A 23,294-nucleotide genomic window follows, 5' to 3' on the forward strand; every position below is an offset into this window, starting at 1 on the left:
GCCAGCTAAAAGATTTCTTAAAATCCATTTTGAATTCGCATATTACTCTTCCTTTCTTATTCACTTAGAATTGAAATGACGAATACGTTCATACGCTGCCGCAGTTCCCTCGAAAACTGTACACGCGATTCCAGGCCAAAAGGGGCAGTCTTCACTCGTTTTTAGACCGAAATGGCGTAAAAACCATACCCTATAGGGCTGCACATACCTTTATGGCTTATATATGGAAGAAGCACCGCCTTCTCCCACCGTCGGAAGCAACCCCTGGCGTCCTCACCTACGCCAATTGAGCAATGACTCATAACCGATAACTGCTGCCTCCCGTGTTGTGTCGACGCTGATGGGAATGGCGAAGCTGGAGTGTCCTCTCCAGGCTGTAGGCTGTTGGTTGGTGGACGGACGCCTGAACACCCCCGAAGGCTCATTTTCCCTGGTCAGTGTGTACCCCCCAATATTGTCCGCCACTCCTGACGCAGAAGATGAGTTCTACGAGAATCTTGCAGCAACAATCTTGACCATCCCCGGCTCGGGAACAACTGGTTCTCCTGGATCACTTTAATGCCAGAGTGGGTGCAGACAACGATTCATGGCCCTCCCGCCTTGGTCCTTTTGGAGTAGGGAAAATGAATTGAAATGGTCAGCGACTGCTTGAGCTGTGTGCCCTCCAAACCCTTTGCATCACTAACTCCTTCTTCAAGGCAAAACTTCAGCATAAAGTCTCCTGGAGACACCCGCGTTCAAGGCACTGGCACCAACTGGACCTGATTCTCGTTAGGCTTGCTACCATCAAGAACGTTCTTAAAACACGCTCTTATCACAGCACAGACTGCGACACAGACCATTTCTTAATGTGCTGCATGATCAGACTGTAAACAAAGAAGTTCTACAGTTTAAAAAAAAAACAGGGAACCCCCACATTGACGTCAGCAAGATGTCTTAGCCAGACCCGAGCAGTTTGCCGAGGCTTGTCATCTTCAGAGTGGCATTTTTGCTGTTATTCTTGTTATTCTTTTGAGGCAATAATTCGGCTATTTTTTCAGCCCTGCACTAACAAAACAGCTAAAAATGGCAAACCGGTTCCGCTAAAACCTGTAAAATAGCCATAAATGAGGCATAAGTCAGCCCAGGGACTACAAGAAACAATTTTAAAAACATAAACTGAGGTAGGGTAAGCCGTTTTAAAATTTAAAATTCTTTCATTAGCTTTGAGGTGTGAGAAATCTTCAGTAGCCAGGAAAAGCGGACATTTGGTGACACCACCACTGGTTTCCCAGTGAAATGACGTCTGAGGAACGAACGCAGAAATTCCATACCGATGACGTGTCACTACTTACTTGAGTTACTTGACGTGCGTGAGTGTCTTGGGTTTTTTTTTTACTCGCGTGTCACTGAGTGGCTTACTTCATTGAGTGACATGGCCTGCTTTAGTTAATTGATACACTGGAGTGTCTTGCTCACTTCAATGTTACTTAATGGGTATCTTGGTTTAGTTGAGTTACTTGGCTTTCTTGAGTGACTTAGTTTGCTTGAGTGACTTGGCCTGCCTGAGTTATCGAGGGCTCGAGTTGCCGAGGCTTAAATTACAGCAAATTCAAATCTAATTCTAAATCTAAATCTAAATATAGTTTTGTCGGCAACATCCACGAGGGACATCACTCGAAGTCTAAAACACCAGAAATATACAAGATGATAAAAGCTAAAACTACAAATAAAAACTAATATATAAACTGGTAGTAAAAGGTAACCTAAAGGAGTTTATTTCTAAAAATAGAGAGAGGTTGACTGCTAACAGTTTCTTTCGGGAGTTTGTTCCAGTCAGTTATTACCGGTGGGAAAGAAAGGAATGTGAAAATTTCGTTACAATAAATTTATATCAAGGCTTTCTCTAGCCTAAATTTCAGACGATTACTTCGAGTCGTTTTTACCCTCTCATGCAGTAACAGTTGCTGTGGGAGTAAAAACGACTCGAAGTCAGGCTAGGCTTCCTTGTTTTCTCCTTTCTCTATTTGGAATAAAATCGTCCGGGGGCACCCAATTAACGACTGTTTTCTTTAAAATATCTGTTCGGAGAAGCAAACGCTGCCTATAATTTTCTTTTGCTTGAGGACGGCTAATAATTTCTAGATGAACGTTCCATTCGTGTACAATTTTAGAAGCTTATCAAATAAATTCCCTACGATTTTCTGAAGTTTAATTTTCCATATTTTACTACCAACGTTACACTATTTTTCTTAGAAAAAGGAGACCTAAAACTTTCGGATTCTAAAATGTGTTGGAGAGAGGAATCAGAAAAATTCTCATTTTCGTAAAATGTTAAATTACACCTAAATTTTTCGGAAAAATAATACTGAAGCCCTTGTAATTTCGGAAAGACTTAAGTTCCCCTAAGATGACCGAACAGATAAAAATTTTGTAGCACCGCTTAGAATGCATTTCTAGAGATCTAAAAGTACTCTGGATAGCCTAAAAAGTGTTTTCAACGTATTTTGAAGGAAACCGTCGTTGGGTGCCCCTGATCGTCCTCCTATTTCCCATCCAGAAAACCATAGCACATCTTGCAAATATATGAAGGAAATCCAGGGAAAATCGATTTTGGTTCGCGATAGCGAGGGTTCGATTTATCAGGAGTCGTCTGTCACCCAATTCAAAACACTCAGGAAGATATCGTTCATTATTGTTACCTAATTTGAAGTACCTTCTGCACCAACACATTTCGATCTTGGGCTACCTGTGGTTGTGCTGGGACGAGATGGGACGAGGGACGAATCAAGATGGCGGGCGAATTCAAGGCAAAGGTTGGCTTTCTCGGAGGAGGGAATATGGCGAAAGCCATGGCCAAAGGCTTTATAAAGTCAAAAACCGTTAATCCAGCGAACATCATTGTGAGTGCTACCACGGAAAAAACTTTGTCGCTTTGGAAGGTAATGTTAATTAAGGCTTAGTGTCGATCGGGGTCGCGGAGTATAAGTAAGTACGCTTTTGTTCTGGCACGTGGGGAAGCCAAGAGAAAAGTATTGCTGTCCAACCACCATTTCCCACCTCGAAACATTAGCCAGAAAGTCAATTTTTAGGTGGCTGACACAAAAGACTAAAATTTTATGGGTGTTGGAGTGTCGGCAATATAATGAGGATTGTGTGAAAAAACAAACAAACAAACAAACAAACAAACAAACAAACACGTGTACACTGTAGAACTGCGAGGCATGTGGTCCAGTGACTTTTTCCATTGATACATATAGTATTTTCTCCATTATTCAAACCACCATAAAATTGCATTGTTAAGAGTTTAAACTCTAAGATGGCAGACCTGTATTTGGCCCATTTTCTTTATGTCCTTTCAATCTCTGGTATTTTGGGGGTTTTATCCCATAATTTTGGCATGATGGTCATGTGACGAGCTGGAAAGGACTAGGCGGTGTGCGACAAACGCGGACTGTAGAATTGCAGACTAGTAGGTCATGAGGTAAGCATTTTTGTGAAATGCTCTAACAGATTTCCTATCCCCATACTTTTAGTCTTTTAAGAGTCTTATGCCTCCTCAAGGCTGTGATCTAGCATTTTTAAGGAACTCACTCTACACTTTCTCCTCCAGAAATCCCACCTGTGGAATTCCCCCATGCCTTCGGATTTCCAATTGTAAATACCCCCCCCCCCCCCATGCCCTCAGAATTCCATAATCGTGAACCCCCCCCCCCCCCTCCCCTTCGGAAATCCAAAAAGCGGTCCGAGGTATAGGTATGGATATTTTCTGGAATGGCCCATTTTATGATTTTGTAAGCAGATAATTTTCCAAGTCAAATTAGTAGAACAGTGTGAGACTTCTTCCCTGAAGAGACTCATTGACACAAAACAGAGGCACAGAGAAACAGAAGGATAGGAAGAACAGCAATTCCTGGCATAATTTCCATAGTAATTATGAACAAATTCGTGCTCAGTACACTAGCCAACAGCATTTAGGATTGCAGTGAGAAGTTGCCACCCCCAAAAATGTGCCATTTTGTTCTATTTTATATTTCAGGAGATGGGTTGTCAAACTACATTAGTCAACAAGGAAGTTGTTGAACATTCAGATGTCATTTTCATAGCAGTGAAGCCCCATTTAGTTATACAAGTTGCTCAAGAGATTGAATCATCTGTTGACCCATCTAAACACCTTATCGTTTCTATAGCGGCTGCCATTACCACAGATGTTATAGAAGCGGTGAGTAATAATTTCAGCACCGTAAAATTCCGGTTAAAAGAATTTCTCTTTCAATCAATGCTCTAAACAAGAGAGTTTTGCTTTTTTTCTCGCAAAAGTTATTTTATAAAAGCAATAGAAAACGTTTTCCGTGTTTGCATAGCCTGATATAAACACGAGAGGGGTTGGGAGAATTCGAGACAGTTATGCAAACCCGTGACTTTGTCTCGGGTTTGCATAACTGTCAAGAATTCTCCCAACCCCTGGAGTGTTTATGTCAGGATATGCAAACACAGGAAAAACATTTTCTATTGCTTTTATAAAATACCTTTCCCAAGAAAAAAAGCAAAACTCTGTTTAGAGCATTGATTAAAAGAGAAATTCTTACCAGTCGCAAAGTCTTGTACACGAAGCTTGTACGCGCAATCAGTCTTTGTTTTGCAAAAAAGATGCTTTCCAAAATACGGGTTTTTCTCGCTTATAAAATGTCAGCTCAAGTGAAAAAAAGTGACACAGTTTCAACTGCCAAGGAAGTGGGTAAATAAAGTAAACTTGTCGAGTTTTTCAACTCAAAACCTTTTTCAAATTCATGCTTGCATGAGCAAAACATCTTGATGTCACAACCATGTTTACATACTCTCTTGCAAACACGCCTCTCGGCCAATCAGAGCGCGCATACTATCTTAGTTATTTTATAATTTAGTTTTAATAATAGACAAAAATTAAGTAACTGTCATGCAAATATACCACTATTTACTTTTTAACAAGCACTCATTTAGTGAGTTTGGGATGCCTGTGGGTTTTCATATGTTTGAAAAATCCTCGAAAATCATGGATTTTACTTTACCCAACCATCCCAACTTTTGCTGATGTGCTGGGTAAAACTCAGAGTCTTGTTCCAGATGCAATTTTAATGTGTGATGGGGAAACCTGGACCAATTAAGCAATTAGGGGATTAGCGGAAACCTGGTTCTCATATCCTTCTGACCTCCTCTTGACACATAGATTGGTAATGCCTGACGGTATTCCTACTTTTTTGAACAGAAGGTGCTTGCATGCCTGTGATAGTGACTCAAGTTCAACTTTGCAGGCATGCTGGTCGTGAAGACCTGTGGTGGCTCTTGTTACCGGCGGCAAATAAAGCCACATGTAGTATTCTCACCAGTACCAGCAGCACATGAGAATCGGGCTTAGAGCAACAGCGAATTAACCAATTGCTGTCATTTAAGTCATATAATTGCTGAACTGGGACAGTCTGGAAATGGCTACACCTGTAAATCCTTAATTTTTCTGGACTTTTCCTGACATTTAATAACCGGGCTTTGAGCAGGGGCATTTACATGTGCTGTGCATTCTTTTTGTTTTGGTTTACACTGTTGTAGCATTTGCCATGCAGTCGAGTCATAAGATGTCTGCCAAATCTAGCTTGTGTGGTTCAATGCGGGATATTTGCCTTTTGCAGAGGGAAACATGTCCAAGAGAAAGATGTTGAGTTAATACATAAGCTTCTTGGAACCTCAGGTAGGTTAACTGTCAATAAACATGAACATTTTTAAATAGGTCTTCTGGAGCTTACTGGAGAGCAAGAAACAAAGTGGGAAAGACACATGAAGAGCTTAGCCCCCCCCCCCCCCCCCCCCCAACCCTTAAAAAAAAAAGTTGATGAGCAGGATAAATAATAATTAATATAATTATTATTTAATAATGGTAATAGGACTGAGTGGAGTCCAATTCGGTCTGTAATCATACGAGTGATTAACAATTATTTTGTTTAATCACAAGTATGATTACAGAATGAATTGGCCTGTTCCCAATTAATCATAAAATTTGTGATAATTAGGTTATTTTTAAAATCAAAATAATTCCTAGAGTTTTATTTTTGCTGGCAGTGAAAAAATGCCATTTAATTGTTCATGTGTGATGGCACATACTATCCAATTACTTAGGCATGATGTGTACTGTCTTATTACACTGTCCTATTAGTGCTGAAATCAAGACACTCAATAGCCAATCAGATTTGAGAATTTTGTTATAGTTATGATTGATTAATTAATTACACCAAATGATTAAGTGCTAACTTTCTTCAATTATCAGTTAATTGTAATAATAAAGATTGCAATAATTTCACTTTGTTAGAAAAAAAGCTTTTAATCTACATTAATTCATTAGGAATTTTAACAATTTGTCTTACAGTCCTTCTTTAATTCAAAAACCTTCACTGAACACAATTAACTAGCCTAATGGCAACATTCACTAGCCCTGGGCTATTGGACGCCATTTAATTATTACTTTCTTTGCACGCCACAGTTAACAGATGAACGAAGCAAACAACAACAAACTTTTTCAAACACCCAGTTAATAAAATTAAAATTGCGTAAATTAGCAAGCCCTAGAAACCATAAAAAGAAAGGTTATTCTTCCATAATTTTGTTTAACCTTATGATGTAAAAGTATGGTGGTCAGATTAATTAAAACTCATTATTATTTGTTCAAAATATTTCTCCGTTTCTGATTGGCTTAAAGCACACGCATAATTCACCATAACCAGCTACTGTTGACCAAATTTGGAAGAATTTTGCTATTAATCAACCGATGACGTCAAAAGTGCAGCACAGTTGCAGGTTAATGCACTGTTAACCGAGAAGACCTGGGGATGATGTTGAGTTTTTTTTGGTTGTGAAAGGAAAAATGGCTAAACAGTTGGCAGAACATTATACTTGTTTCATGACAAACTATTGTCTTAAAACGTAGCAGGAAGACAACTCGACGGACAACATCTGCTATTTGGAGTATATTTGAAGACCTGAGCAGCCCTTTATCTTCTAAACATGCACTATCAAGGTGAACTTAACATCGACGAAGGTAAGAATGGTTTAGCTTGTTTTTAAGCTAGGAATTAATAATAAAGAATGAATGAATAATAAAGCAGTTAATGAATTTGGCTTTCGTAGGCTATATAAAGAATTATGCAGATCTCGGAAAGTATTATTCACCTAGGCCGATAACACCCTCCTCAATCTGCACAATTCTTCATATCCTACCCAGCCTCATTCATTAACTGCTAAATATTTTTTGGCTTCCTATTAAATTAGGTCTGTGCACAGAGATAAAAGAATCTTACTCGAATGCCCTATCATCAGTTAGTGGATGTGGGCTTGGCTTTGTGGGGCTTGTCATGGAAGCAATGAGCGATGGTGGCGTCAGGACAGGTTTACCAAGGGCTCTGTCAACTGAATTAGTAACTCAAACACTGATCGGAGCAGCTCGGCTAGTCCAAGAAACAGGAAAACACCCTGCACAGGTAGTAAAAAGTTCCATTGGTTTAAACTACAAATAGAGGACATTACATGGCCGCGTGGAGATATGAAATTTCTCTTCAAGTGTTGAAAAATATTTCACGAGTGAGTGCAGCGAACGAGTGAAATATTTTTTCAACACGAGAAGAGAAATTTTGTATCTCCAAGCAGCCATGTAATGTTCTATTTATTATATAAACACCAATGAAATACCAAACCATTTCACTTTAATAGTTTTTTGGCGTGAAAGGTGCGATTTATTATGTAGCCATAGCAACAGTGATATTTTCACTTTTGAAGATAACATGTTATTTTTACATGTGAAGATAGCAAGTTTTCGCACAAAAGCTCACCTGGTATTTCATTGGTGTTTATATAATAAAGACTTGTAATACATGTAGGCCATTTGCGTGATGACATCATTTTGATGCTTCTACCAAAATGTTGCCTGTAGAAAAAGAGTAACCTCCACTACAGTTTTCGTTTTGAATGTAGTGCATGGTTAATGCTGCTTTGTGTGTTGAAACATGTATATTGTGAGAGGAAGGTGAGTGGAGGGCAGGTTGTCATTAAGTGACGGGGACCGGAAATTTCCCCTGGCTACTATGAGTGTGGCCCCCGGCTACTTTTATTGGAAAGTATAAGAAAAATAGAACTAAAAGAAATCCCTAGCGGTTTGATTCCCTGCCTACTTGTTGTATTTACCCAGCAACATAAAATCTTAGTGACAACCCTGGTGTAGGGTGTGTATAGGTTATGCTAAGGGGAAAGGGGTAAGTTTTTCTCAGCCTAGGGTACATGTCACCCTAATTCCTGCCTCTCTGCCTTTTGCTTTTGGCCTTTTTTCCATCAAAAATCTTGCACATCGTTGCAAATTTAAGCCATTTCTTTATTGTTTGAATCCTGCTGACGGCAAAGAAATGTACAAAAAAGCGTGATGCACGTGCAAAGTTGTTGTTTTGCTAATCTAACGTATTGCCTTTTTGCCGTTCTCCTTGTCATCGCCATCATGAGTCTAGCTCATTTGTGTGATCATCACTCTAGCTCCCTCTCCATTTCTACGTAATAAATTTAGGCTTCGTTCACACGAATCCGGCTATTTTTTGAAACCGCATACTTTTTTTTACAAGAATCGGCCTTTCATCTGCACAAAATCAGTGAATCCGGTTACCAAAACCGCATTGTTTTGAAACCGCTCTCCAGTGCTGTTTAAGGTCTCGTCCACACGAATCCCGATAAAAAATGTGCAGTTTCAAAAATGTCCGGTTTCGTGTGGACTTGGCCTTAGCTTGATAGAGAGGCCCAGACGACACAAAGAACGCACACATTTTGTCCCCTTTTCTATAAAACTTTAAAGTGTTTAAAACTTTAATAGGGAGCTTAAGCAAAGACGACGAGGACGGCAACGAGAACGGCAGAAAATTAATAGGTTTAGGTTAGCAAAACAACAACTTTGCACGGGCATCACGCTTTTTTGTACATTTCTTCGCCGTCGTTGCACGACTGATAGTGCCTAATTTCACGTTTCGGACGGTAACACAAGACAACAACTTTCTTTTTCTTTTCCTGAACTTTGGAACAGTCCTTTAGAATTCAAGTTCAAAAAATTGCTTACATTTGACCAATTAAACGAGATAGAATAAAAAAAAAAAAGTTCGAGGCCGAGCGAATTCACTTTTTAACTGACGTTCTTGTACCCGTCGTCGTCGTCGTTTTTTAAGCTCCTTATTATCATATAGGTAAAAGCATTCCAGTTTTAATAAGAAATAAAAGAAGTACAACAGTTAAAAATTAAAACGGTAAAGAGTGGTTAAAATACAGTCCATTTATACTTGCTTTGAAACGTCCTGGGTAGGCAGGATGCTTATCTTCCAGTAGACTGAAGTTCAACTTAAGCACTCCAAAAAATCGTAGATCTATTTTTGGAAGAATTTGTAAGTAGCGGGTTTTTTTTTACGCGATTCGCTTTTTTGTTTCAGTTTTTTTTCTTTGTTTGCTGTTTCTCTCCTTCCTTCTTTCCTGTGTTTTGTTCGGGTTATTGCAGTTAAAAGATGGAGTTCTTTCTTTCCTGCATTTTTGCTTTCGGTATTGCAGTTAAAAGATGAAGTCTGTTCTCCAGGAGGCACAACAATCGCGGGAATACAGGTGCTGGAGAGATCAGGGTTAAGAAGTGCGCTTATTGATGCTGTGGATGCTGCAACGAAGCGAGCTGTGGAGATTGCCGAGGCACAAAAAGCAAAAGAAAAATAAAGTGTGAATGCATTTTAACTGAATTCTTGGCTTTGCAACCTCGTGACAAGGCGGCCATGTTGGGGTCAATACAATAGCATTTTTTCTCGAAGAATTTACATGAAAATAGAGTTTAGTTCCCAGAGGAGAGAAATGCTTTTGTTCTTGATCACCAACATGGCCGCCGTGACGTCACATGCAAACAAGCTAGAACTCTGTGGAGTGTAGCCTGCGAAGCGCAGACGTATTTCCGGTCGTCGCTTCTCTCCCTCCGAAGATAGCGTCGTTAATTTTCGGAGGGAGAGAAACGACGACCGCAAATATGTCTGCGCTTCGCAGGCTGTGTGGAGTGTTATTTTTTATTTGTTTCATCATAATCAAATCAAAAAACGGCAGTCTTAGCATTAATGATCATTTCAAATCCAGAGATAAGAAACCGCCCTGGCTTTCTGTTCGATTTTCTCCATTGTATGAGTATCGCTACGCAACAAACACATGTTTTAGAATTTGTAAAGTGTTTACTACATAGGGGGTACGAGGAAAATTTTGGCAAATTTTCAGCGGTTGTCGGTCTTTTTTTAGCAGTAATATTTCTCTTTCAGGAAGTTGTTTCTTTCTGGTCCAGCAAAAAGATTTGAGCCACTCACTTTCTCTTCGATGACCAATGGCGCGTACTTCGTCTTGTTTGCGTGCAGACGTCTCTGTCGCCGTCGTGGCATGTGACTGTAACATGTCTGATCGGGTGTATTGGAATTGTTGGACAATATTCTGTTTAGGAGGCATGTTTAGCTTCAAACGATTATTTATAAAGGATTTCCCACCACCCAGTCTAAGGATAGCCTAAGTAAACGCCCAACATTTCGCGGCGGTTTCCCCACGAATTAACGTCTGAGGAACGAGCCGCAGAAATTCTATACTGATGACGTGTAACTACCCAGATCTGGGTAGTGCTTCTGATTGGATGAGGCAAATTCCCTCGCAGCACGACCAATCAGAAACACTACGCTACCCAGATCTGGGTAGTGACACGTCATTAGTGTGGATTTCCCGCACTCGTTCCTTACACGGCATTTCGTGGGGAAACCAAATTGGCGAAATGTCAGCTGTTTCTTCTGGTTATTTTGTTGGCTGGACTGTTTTTTTTTTTTTCAGCACAAACCAAGTAGTTAACTTTTTGCGACTGAGCAACCAAAAGCATGCTTTGTAATAGCCCTCGCGGGCGCAATGTCGCGTCTCAGGTTGCATCTTTTGAGGCAAGAGCAAACACGATTTGATGTGTTTGTTATAAATCTCAATAATTCCTGTGAAGCTAGGCAGCGTGGAAAATTATGCCCGGCCGTGAAACATTCTGGTTGGGTCACGGCCTAACAGTTGAATTACTGGCTGATGATCTTGGGACAAATATATTAATATGACCTAGATTAATATTCTTTTTCAAGTTTGGGCCGAACTGTGAATGCATTGATATATAAAAGGAATATTAAAAAAAAAAGGATTCTTAGTATTCCATAGAGAGTCCATAGAAAGTTTATTGGCAAAGGACAGAGATTGCTTTGATTTAACTGCTTCATTCCCAGAGTAAATTGTTGACGTGGAGGTAGTCAGAAACGCTTTTTTTAGGAGCCCCACCCGAGTTGCAACCCCTAACCCTTTTTGTACCGTTCTTGATAGAAAACGTACCTTTTTCGTGTACCTTCTACTGCAAAATGATATACCTTTTAGATCCCTTATCACCGGGGGGGGGGGGGGGGTACTTTAGGAATTTCTGGGTGGGGATGAGCCTCTGGGACCCTGGAACCCTTAACCTATACCCGAGCTAGTTCAGCTGAATTAGCTGGAATATTATTTGAATTAATGAACCTTATACTAGAGTAAACTCCCCAAATCCTCCCTATCCTAGAGTAGCTGTTTCCCTAGTCTAGATAACATCTTCAACCAACCGATCAGTTTCCTGAAAAATGATACCCTATTCTAGACCCAAACTCTCTGATTTATATACCCTATCCTAGAGTAAACTGCTTGAAAACCATGCCTTTCACAGCGGAACATACCTATATAGCCCATATATGGTAGTACCCCCCCCCCCCCCCCGCCCCCACCTCGGGCCTTATCATCAGGACTCTACCTCACCTTTCCAAACATTTGAAGTGAAGTTAATGAACGTTTTAATGAGGGAACTGCATCAAGCAACAAACAACAACAACCAGCCATTTTCCATTTGCTCACTTAAAAAACGTTTACAAAGAAACAGAATAAATTAAAATAGATCACTTCTTCCACTGTACTTCTCAGAATAGCATTACCGAGAGAGATGTTAACCGAAAAACAGTATTATTTATTCAATAGTCCATGTTCGAGTTCGCTATACCGCTGAATTAAAGAAGTGAAGACGCATTTTTTACAGCCTTAGCCTAAATCTGAAGTAATATATTCACAAATTCCAACGAGAAAAGTACCTGTCCATTACTCTGTCTATTGTGTATACTCAAATTTCAAACACCTACTTGCCAGAATTTCTGAATATTTTACTTTACGTCGAGGCTAACCCTGCATGAATGTGTCGTTAATGTTTATATTCAGTGGTAATTTTTAATTCGAAACTGGACTATTCAATTCAGGTTGGGCAAAGTCCTTTAAATCTTGACTTCTTTCTCTTTTATTCTCACTCCTGGTCCTTAACCTGAGCTTCGCGGCGAGGTTCTACGATACACGTATTTCTAGTAAGTACCTCAAATGACAAATTTCCCGGCTACCGTTTCATATACGTATGAATGAATGAATGAATGAATGAATGAATGAATGATTGAATGAATGAATGAATGTTTTCAATACTGTGCATATATAACAGTCAGACTGTGGTCTCCCTTATGGCCCTATGAAACTTAGATACAACAATTACTAACTAAGACTGTCATACGTAAACTGTCGTGAAATCATCCTATCCTTTTTTATACCTGGAGCCTGAAAAACCGAACCCTGTTGGGGGTTCAAAACATTACTGATGTTTGTTCAGTTTGTATTTTCCCAATTGAATAAAAGCTATTTTGAATTTTGCCTGTTGGAATCCATATCTTGAATAGCTGTCTCGCTATTTTTTATGTCGACTTTTTCCTTATGATGTGGTTGTTAAGGTACCAACGGGGGGTCTTCAAGAAATAAAATCGTCATAAACAAAACACCAGAAAGTTCCTAACGCTACAAATTGGCATGTAAATTTACAAGAAAAACATGTCGAGGTCTTTAAGAGTCACTTGTCAGCAAATGCTTCAAAGGTGAGAATTTAAAAAAGAAAATAGACGATTGTTACTGTGGTAAAAGAATTATTTTAAACTCACCTTTAAATATCCACTAAATGTATGATGTAAAGTAACGAAAATTTTCAAGCATAGGGGTTGTTCCAAGTCTTTCTGAGTTATCTTTTTTTCTGCCAATGAAATCGAAGATATAATGTTTTTATTGGGATAATAAATCAAAAGGGCTTCAAGAAACGAAAGAGCTTGTTTGTAGGTCTGTACTAACGGCGAAATGAAGGTTACTTCGTAGTCAAAGCTATGTCAATTCGTTCAAAAAAATGACGGATTTCGGGACGCTTGAAAAGACTGGGCTATTCAGTCCATTATCATACAACGAATTTGCGTTATCTCGTTATTATTTGTTTTATTCAGGCTATAATACTATTTTTAATGGCAAAGAACCGAAAAGAGCAAATTTGTTCATTGGCGTAAGGCCAAGGTTAGAGCTAGGAGAGACTTTGAATAATTTGTATCACATCTGGGAATCGCGAGGTGAGAAATTGCTTGTGGTTGTTTTTAGGTTTATCCTGAATGGACCAGGATATAGACTACATCCAGTCTCTCTTTATTTATTTATTTATTTGTTTATTTGCCTTTTATGGACCTCAACAGCTCAGCACAAAATTGCTTCTAAACCGCTATCTATGTAACTCTGGTCCATAAAATACACAATAAATAAAACTGAGCATTCGTTCTTTTTGTTATGTAAACCTACCCAATCTTGCCCAAAGAGGGCGTCGATAAAACCCGGAACATGGAACATTCCGGAACATGCCGGAACATTCCGGAACATCCCGGAACATAAAAAATAAAAAGAATTTTCATGAAAAAAAAAATATAATAAAATAATAATAATAAAATGATTGTTGTAAAAATTATTAATAACGTAAAATAACAAAAGAAAAACGAAAAATAATGAAATAATCAAGAAAAAGAAACTGGTATCCTCTCTGAGTATGAGAAAACAATATTTTGTCGCAACAAATTAAAATTTGTTGGGCGAGTGAGGGTTCATGCAAATGACAGTAACGAGTGAAGGCTTGCTTCTAACTTCAAAATATATTAAAATGGGTCGCGAGGAGGGTTTTTTTTAAGCTTCCCTCGCACAGCTACCTCTTGTAATTGTTTGCCGTGAGTTAATCATTTGGCGGTTAGCCATTTACGGTTCTGCAATGGTCTGAAATGTCGGTGCAGTATTTCATGTCAAGCCAAGTCGGTAAGTAGCTCATTTCAAGCCAACATATAGTCTCCTTATATATAACCGACATTTGCTTACTTGAGGTGCTTTGCTTTACTTGCGCATGAATTACTTACAGACTAGGCGGCTCTGTGAACTTAAGAAGAGTATAGGGGCTCCTGTCTTTGGATTTTAGTGGACAATACTCACATTCGTGGTAGTTTCTATACTGTTTACAGTCAGCATGATATTTCAGACGTCTCCTCGAGTCCCAAGAGGAGTTTGCGGGGAGACGGCTAAAATTCAGGCTAACTGATAACAGTTAGAAACTACCGCTGCGTTACCACTGCCACTGCAACTATTCACGGCCAATGTGAATCTTTAATTTAATTATCCAAGTCCAAAGCGACGAGCTCCTAAGCTCTCCACACGGTCGCAAAGCCGTAAATGGATAACCGTTAAACCGCATGGCAAACGTTTACAAGAGGTGGCTGTGTGACGAAAGCTTGAAAACCCTCTCCTCCGACCCATTTTAATATATTTTGAATTTAGATGCAAGCCTTCACTCATAACTGTCATTTGAATGGACCCTCACTCGCTCACTGCAAAAAATTCATTGCGACAAAATATTGTTTTCTCATACTCAGAGATGATACCTGTTTCTTTTTCCTTGTTTGTTTGTTTGTTCGTTTTTATGTTATGTTATGTTATGTTATTTATTTTGTTATTATAAATTTTGCAAAAATTGTTTTCTACCTATTGTTCCTTTTATTATTTATTATTATTATTATTAATATTATTATTATTTAATTAATTAATTATTTTTTCATAAAAAAAATATTTTAATTTTTTCATGTTCCGGGATGTTCCGGGATGTTCCGGAATGTTCCGGGTTTTATCGACGCCCCCCAAAAAGACAGTCCAAGGTAGTCTCTAATACTCCGGGAGCTACAGTAGCTTCACACAACTAAAGTTTGAATATTGGTTTCTCATAGTTGTGTCCCAGCCTCGTCCCCAGGGTCTTCTCATTTTCCAACATGGCGTCATATTGGAAAACGGGAAATTCGCCCTGGCAACGAAGTCGACCGTTATCCCGGGAAATAATAAAGAAAAAAAAAGTCTCAAGTAGCTTAGCACCGGTATTAATAATGTCAATAAATAGGTAAAAGCCCTGACCGATGTGCACATTTCTACCATTCTGTTTAATTTTCGTATTGGAATGGAAATTACATTATTTTCTCAAGAGAAAACATTCTCTCTTGATTTTCTCCACTTGTGTGGCTACTATTAATACAAAAAGACTTCTAAAATCTCTCGTAGTCATATTTCTATTTTGCACTTTGTTTTTACTACTTATGGAAACAATTGTAATTGCAATAAGAGAAATTTGCTTTTCCAATTCACTTATCTCTAAACAAAAGTGATTCAGTTGAATGAGTCAAAGTTTATTATGTTATTCTATTAAGAGCAGTGGTGTTAATTGATTTCATCGGCCTGGCAAATGACCTCGACGGAGTTGTAAAGGTTGCTGCCGGATCGTTGTACAATCTTTAAAACCTAGGACTGAACTAGTCATATGCGCTTTCAGAGACACACCAGGCCCTATGATAAACTGCACCCGACATTTACTTACACATCAAGAAGGCTGCATTTCTCACCTTCTCAGTTTGCAATCGGTAATTAACTAAGTGTTTTAAGGTCTGTAAACACTGGCTCACTCAAATATAACAAGGAATCAATATGCCCACGGTTAAAAACTGTTTGCGTTTTGTCGTACACAGACTGAAGAAGATTAATGTTGATGAACACAATATAAAAATATCACTCCCCTGGGAACCCTCCTTGTTTAAAAATTAAAGCAAATTTTGTTTTAGGTCAGTTTTTTTTCCGCATCTTACTGTTTAATTAAAAATTAGTAATCTTGAGCAACGACTTGTTTATATTTATTTGTTCATTCAATTTAATTTTTGCCGGGGTGTGGAAAGGCTTAGGTTAGAGTTGCACGAAATTGAGAATGTAAAATAAAGTTTTAATAGTGTCTTGATATTCCTGTTTTAACTTAAGAAATAGTAAACATAAATATCTAAAACTAATATTTTAGATTAAGATGGAGAAGTCTCACCGAAAACTTAGTGAAATGGTTTATTGAAAAAAAAATCCTTAATTCGCGGACAGGTGATTCTAATGTTGTTCCCTCAATTTTCTTTTCTTCTTTTATCTGTAGAAATACAAAAATCCTCGCGGAATTAGTTGAAAAGCTTCAAAGCGAAAAACAAACACTTTTACTGAAAGAGGTATTGAAAATCTCTTCTGCTCACTTATTAATGCTCCGAGCTTCTGGTTTGTTTGACTTGACTGGAGCACTTTTGATTCGTTGCTTTCGGCCGCCAGCTGTTGAAGTATTCTACTACTGAATGCAAATCCCCTAATTTTCCCATTTCTTTTTGGTAGCATAAAGAACCCCTTTGGCTAGCTTTCCGGCCGAAAACAAAGCTTGCTTCACAAGTAGTCGAACACTTGAGTCAGACTTAAATGGCACTTCCTATTGCAAATATCCTACTGCGAATCTTTGCGTTTTGAATTAATGTATGTCTGTTAAGAAGGGAGAACATCAGCGAAAAAAAAGCCATAACGGAAGAAATAAACCAAATTACTCCAGCCCCGAGCTATCAAATGACAAAAAGGTAAGAAAATGACTCGATTGTGGGTTGAATTCCCTCTGTAACTGCTTTAAAAACATCAATATTCTAAGGTAAACATTACATTAAGCTCAGCGGACTACAAGGAACGGTCTCTTTCTTCATAAACTTTATGCTTTGAGTTTTGGATACTCGTCCTTAGATTTGATATTAAAAGTCTGGAACTGAATCGAACGATCACCCACACAAATAGCTATCATGTTTACTCAAGCGGCAAGGGCAAAAGGGGAAAGTTAATCACTATAAGCTAAGTGAGTCAGTTTGCTTATTGCAAACTCAATATCGAAACATTGTATTTTTCTGTGCAAAGGTTATTCGTCATGAACTGAAATGATTTTGCCTCATTGAAAAATGTCACACAATTTGGAATGTTTCAGTCCGACTTGGGGAAAAAATTACCACTCACAAACTTACAAAATCCCGTCAGCATAGAGAATGATTTCCGTGATACGAAATTGTCCATGTAAACGGAAATGTCCTTTGCAGATTAGAGCAAAATAATCTGAATATAAAATAAATAATTGAATGAATGAATAAATAAAGGAATGAAACAGATGAACAGATAACCGTCTGTGCGAATAACTATGAAACAGATCGACAGATAACCGTCTGTGCGAATAACTATTTCAGTTTGGGTCCAAGCAGGATTAGTCATCAGTGCAAAGCTTTTAATGGTTATATGATTTTTTTATGATTCTGGAGTTCAAATTGAGGCGTAGAGGCCCAAATTGTCATTATCGACTTTCCCTTGAAATAACCAGAAATACTGTATGTTATAATTTCTTCAGTTGGACTGTTCTTGAGGAGGTGGGGCAAATTCTGGTACATGAAAATTGTCGCTCATTATAAGAGGAAACCGAAAACATAAGTTTATCGAAGCACGTATTATATATGCAAATCTTTTACTGTTTGGGGCAGAACACAGTGGCTAATAATTTAATAACCTGTTTCATGTTTGTTCCTCAGTTTTTTCAGTGTGTGACAAAGTTCTAATTTTCTTTTTTACTTCCCGGCAGGGTCAAGGCGATAAAAGGCGCTGAGGTAAGTCCAAAAAATATATATATATATATATTTTTTCCTTTTCATGATATTTTCTACTGAAATAAATGTTTTTGTCCATGTTATTTTTGACCTTGGAAAGGACAGTTTTACCTTAAATTTGGAAGCAGCTGTATTCCTATGCAACTATCACTTCGCTTTCTGAGTATAACTGATTGAAAACTATCATGCAAAGTACACGAGAAGACAGAGAACGCGGGATGTATGAAAGGGCCACCGTGCGTTAAAAAGGATGAAAAAAAAGGTTTAAGGGCTTGTTTATAGTGGAAAGTTCACTTAGCTTATCCAGCTAGCTTACAGACACTCCGGTCAAATACTTAGAAACAAATCATTCAATACAACATAACAGGATTAAAAACCCCAACAAGCAGGAGGCAACAAGTTGGCTATTTACGCCGTGGCCGACGATTTCAACTCGGGACGACCGAGAACTAATCCAACAAGTGCCCAGAGCGCTACTCGAACCCAGGACCGCCGGGCGACGCGCTGACCACTCGGCCAAGCTGCCTCCTTGTCGCCTAAACGTAAAAGTTGAGCGAGGTCCAACTTGTACGTTTACGCGCGAACTTCCATACGTTGCCTCTATTTTATTTAAGCGCGTAAAATTTACGTGCACAAGTAGACAGTGGAAATCCATGCACCTGTTTGATAAGCGAAAACAAAGCCAAGTGCGTGAAATATGGGAGGAACTTTCGGCACGTCCAAGCCTTATGAAATAGACCACATAATCCTCTTCGTTTTATCTGGTTGTCGGTGGTAATTATTTGCAATTTTGCCTCCACTACTCAACCGGTACACACAAGACAACAATGTTCATATATGGGTGCGTGGGCCAGCCAAGCCACTGTGCCGTTTATTTATAACATATATGCAGATATGTACAAATATCAAGTATTATCTATAAACGAAAGAACAGAAGCACCAAAGCCGGACACGTAAACCCCCAAAAAACCAGCAGGTGGAAAAAACACGGGGAACGTGTACCCCCGACCAAGGCAGTGGTGCAACCCTTGGGGTTTTGGGGTATGCTAGTGCCTAAACTATAAACATCAATAAAGACACAAATAAAATAAATAAAAAAAAAGAGCGAGAAAAACAACCTAACACGGTGAAGGCTGACCGTAGAATGCCTCACCTTACTAACGACCACGAATTACAAACTCGAATCCCATGACTCACTGCGCACTAACACCCTCCCCAGACCTCTGATACGAGCCGGCAAAATAGTAATTTATGATAATACGGTGTAATCACAAATTACATTATTACTTACTTTCACTGCGAACAGTTTGTCCTCGACATTTCAATAAGCCCTGACAAATATCAGACTGAAGCAAACCAAGGAAAAAAAACTCCGACTTTTTCGGAACCTATCGAGTAAGAGCGAATGTATGAAAGCTGATAAAATCGGGCCTGATCCCTGATTACCTGCGATTTATTTGAGGCAAGTTTGTATTTGTACAATGTCAGTATAATTGTAAATCTAATTCCAAACAACGCAGGTTGGGCCTTACTTGTTATACACAGAATAGGCTGGTCTCACTTCGTATTGTGGAGGAATTCACGTATAAATATGTTCGGTAATCATTTAAAGTGTTAGAGATTTTAGAAAGTAACAGAAAATCAGTTTATGGCATATAAAAAATATAATTCCAGCTTTTACTTTTTGCAAATGAAAGGCATCCGCTGAAATTAAAAGTTATCTCGGAGGGATCGAAAGTTACGTTCTCTTAGCTTAATTTTAATTTAATTTAAATTTCTGCTCGTTTTTAAACTTTTTAGCGTTTTCCGATTTCGCGGAAAATTCACTTAAATAGAACACATTTTTTCCGCTCAGTCAAAACGTTTATCAAGTCAAAACGACTCCCTTAAAGGGACAGCACCGACGACGGCGAGGGCAGCGAAAACGTCACTTTAAAAATGAATTCTCGTTTTTTCAAACTTTTCCGCGTTTATTCCAATTCGCTTGAAATGTCAAAAGTGGGCGAATTTCCCTGCAATTGATTTCTTGGGGACCGCACTAAAGTTTAGAGAGAGAAAGAAACATTTGTCGTCGCTTGTTTACGTCCTCCATAAAACGTGAAATTAGGCATTTTCACGTCGTATTCTTGTAGAGGCGGCTGAGAAATGTACAAAAAAGCGAGATGTACGTGAAAGTTTGTTGTTTTGCTTAATAAGCCTATTGCTTTTTTGACGTTCTCGTTGCCGTCGCCGTCGTCGTTGCTAAAGCTCCCTAGTGTCCCGATTATGCGCAGGCGCGAGCGTCATCAAGACAACAGAACTGTCATATTGACTAGACAAGATTTCCTTTTGTACCACACCGCCGACGGAGATTCGTTGTCTGCATTCTCAAGTAATATTTTAGGCTTTCGAAGAGGTCTTCGCCTTATTTCAAATTTGGCCCGCGGCATGAGGTTCATCGCGATTTTATCGCTAACATAGCCGCCTCTCGACCAGAAAATCTCGTTCCGCTAGCTTTAAAAACAGCTTTTCTAATAAACTCGTGTCGGAGGTCACTTGTTCCAAGTCCAGTAATATTTTCCTGCTGTGATTTGCTCGCGTTCTAGCCTCAAACGTTTGATATAAATAAAAATGCAACTTCTACGCTATGAATCATCGCAAAAAAAATGGTTAGTCAAAAATTATCTTATGATTTCATTGCACTAGTTTTTCTGAACATGCAGCCCCTATTTGTTTGATTTTGTCGGCCGAAGGGAGGTTCACTTAAAATTTTACAAACGCTTCGTTGTAAAACATTTTGCTTCACGAAGCTTAATTCCACAAGATCGCCCCAGTCACATCAATGTCTCAATGGTTTCTTTCTTACAGTCTTAATTGTTGCTGTTTCATTTCTGCGTATTCATTTCACAATTATCTGAGCTTGTATGGAAGTTGGCAGAAGAAATAAGCCTTCAATCGGCATCAAAGTGCTTCCCATCTTTTAATCGTCCGGCCAACGGCAATAATAGTAACGCCAAAAAATCCTCATTTCGCCCAAATTGAAACATAACGGGAACAATATATCAATGATCTGTAATCCTGAGAAGTTTTAGTGTAGTATTCAACTCGACCAAGCCCGATGCAAACGGATTTTTCAAGGTTCTCTTACTCTCCTCGCATCTTTTGATTTCGCGACATCCTGTCCGAAAATCAAAGTTTGGTGCATGCGCAGTAACGGGATACTGTTCCTTTAATTTGACATAAATCTGTGGGTGTATTTCACAAGTGGAAATCCGCATAAATTGCATAAGTTGTGCGAAAACAGAATGCATAAACTGTCTGTGAAAATACGAAGCCACTTGTCGCATGTTTCTAGTCTCGATTTTGGTTTTAAGTTTAATTGGTATGTACACGATTTAAATCGTATTTGTTCAGAGTTTCATTTTAATTTGCGCGAAATCAAAAGGCATGTATGAAGGCAGTCAGTCCACTTACATTGACCAAACTATAGCTCAAAGTTGTTAAAAGGAACAAAAATTTAGTATGGCGAGTGAAAAGCGTAGGTTTTGTAAAACTTTAGTCTTAGAGGAAACCAATCAACGGACGTACATAGAACGTACAACAAAATATGTGCGATGTTCAGCCGCGAAATGTTTTGAGGTGCAATGCAAAACAGCTTTCACAAGTTTTTGCCTCTAAAGGAACGGAAGATATGATCCTCACTTTCTGACTTTGTATTATTTTTTCATCGGGAGAAATGGTTGGACATTATCGCATATCAATAAGCCATTGAGGCGGGCTTTTAAATCAGGCATGAATGCACCAACAAAGCGGCATAGTAATAGAGAAAACGGGCGATTGTGGAACAGCAAAGTGACTAAAATCGTCATTTCGGTAGTTAAAAAGATGACTTCTTTAACATTACAAAGCGGATTCTTTAAGTTAAAGGATTAATCTATCATTCCAGCTAATTTTAAGTAAAATAAATGAGAATCAGTTCGATAGTGACATTGGCAACTTGCCATGAAAAAGTTTTTACAACAACCAATGAATGAAAGTTAAAAATGGTGTCTATTTTCACCGCGAAATCAGGCCAAATCCCTTGTGGCTTTTAGAACTTGCTTTATGCTTTTTAAATGCCTCGTTTATAGTTTCCTTGTTTTTGAAATGAATGCTTAACAACAATTGAAGTAAGTCTATTCAGTCTTCAAAGTTCAGTGAATATCAGCCTGAAGCGTTTGGAAAACATGCCGAAACCTGATTTAGGCTTTTTCATTTAAGTTTATTTTTTCGCTGGCTTTTAACAATATTTTACCATGAAACCCAATTCACCACAGGAAGTGCTCTTCAGAACCCACCTCCACCTTAGAGGCGTATACTCTGCTATGCATGTACTCCGACATTTTCAGCTGGGATTAACTGATCAATTCTTGTTGCTTTGATCTTCTGAGGTACTTATAAAATTTAACCTGAGATCAGGCTCTATTTTCATTTCGCTTTGTAAATAACATTCCGGCGGGCATGGCGGTAGCCGTTAGAGAGAATGTATGAGAACCGCTCAAATTGGGCCTGATCTCAGGTTAATAAAATTCTACTACCACATTTTTTTTCTAATGCTGCCACCCTTGATGGCTTTGTTTTGTTTAAAGCGGATTATATAGCATTTATTTATATATTGCATTTTACCATGTGTATTCATGATCCTAAAAACTCTAATCTACTTTTAAACAATGAGTAACGTTCGAAAATTGCAGTGGCAAATGCACTAAGCACCATTTTGCACCCAATTTGCTAACGAGGCGGAAAAATGGTCTTTAAAAAACGTGTAATCGGAAAAACTCTATTTTTCAGGGTGAGTTTACGCACTTATATAGGCTCAATTATGAATTATTTTTTTTGCTCCCCAATCTTGTCTATTGACCCACTAAGCACAGTCTGTAGCCTGCATAACAGGCGCTGATGAGCCAAGCGGGGCGAACGTGGTACTATTGCGCGAAACGATTGCGAAGCGCTTGTTATGCAGTTTTAAGGTCAGTGGTCTTGTTTCTCACTAATTGTGTAAAGGCATCAAACGCTCAGCTGTCTATAAACTGTCACAGTAGTTATTATGTAATTGCATCTGTTAATAATTGCAATAATACTTGAAAATCTTGTCTCACATTTAATCTAAGGTCTTGAAAATAATTTACAGCGCGGTTACCGCTGTATCCCCGGGGCGGTATCCGTATTTATTCATCAGTTATTTAATTCTGATTTCGTATGATCTGAAAAAAACGAGCCTAGGAGAGTAACACCCTCTTCGATCTGCTTAATTCTTCACATCATACGGAAGCTGAATTTTATAATTGTTTTTATCATTCATTCAACATAATTCGTATGCTTCTGATATACTTTAAAAACAACCCTAACACATGCTTTCGT

The 23,294-nt window shown here is 38.7% G+C and overlaps 1 protein-coding gene across 1 annotated transcript; it reads left to right on the plus strand.

Annotated features, from left to right (window-relative positions):
• Nucleotides 1-2,748: 2,748 nt before the first annotated feature.
• LOC140938919 (pyrroline-5-carboxylate reductase 3-like) lies at nucleotides 2,749-9,756 on the plus strand. The gene is made up of 5 exons (XM_073388446.1): nucleotides 2,749-2,921; nucleotides 4,019-4,201; nucleotides 5,563-5,701; nucleotides 7,273-7,481; nucleotides 9,571-9,756. Exons 1-5 carry the CDS (start codon nucleotides 2,772-2,774, stop codon nucleotides 9,724-9,726), a joined length of 837 nt encoding a protein of 278 aa, XP_073244547.1. The 5' UTR covers nucleotides 2,749-2,771; the 3' UTR covers nucleotides 9,727-9,756.
• Nucleotides 9,757-23,294: the final 13,538 nt, after the last annotated feature.

The sequence above is a fragment of the Porites lutea genome, chromosome 1 (assembly GCF_958299795.1).
Source record: "Porites lutea chromosome 1, jaPorLute2.1, whole genome shotgun sequence".
NCBI classification, from domain to species: domain Eukaryota; kingdom Metazoa; phylum Cnidaria; class Anthozoa; order Scleractinia; family Poritidae; genus Porites; species Porites lutea.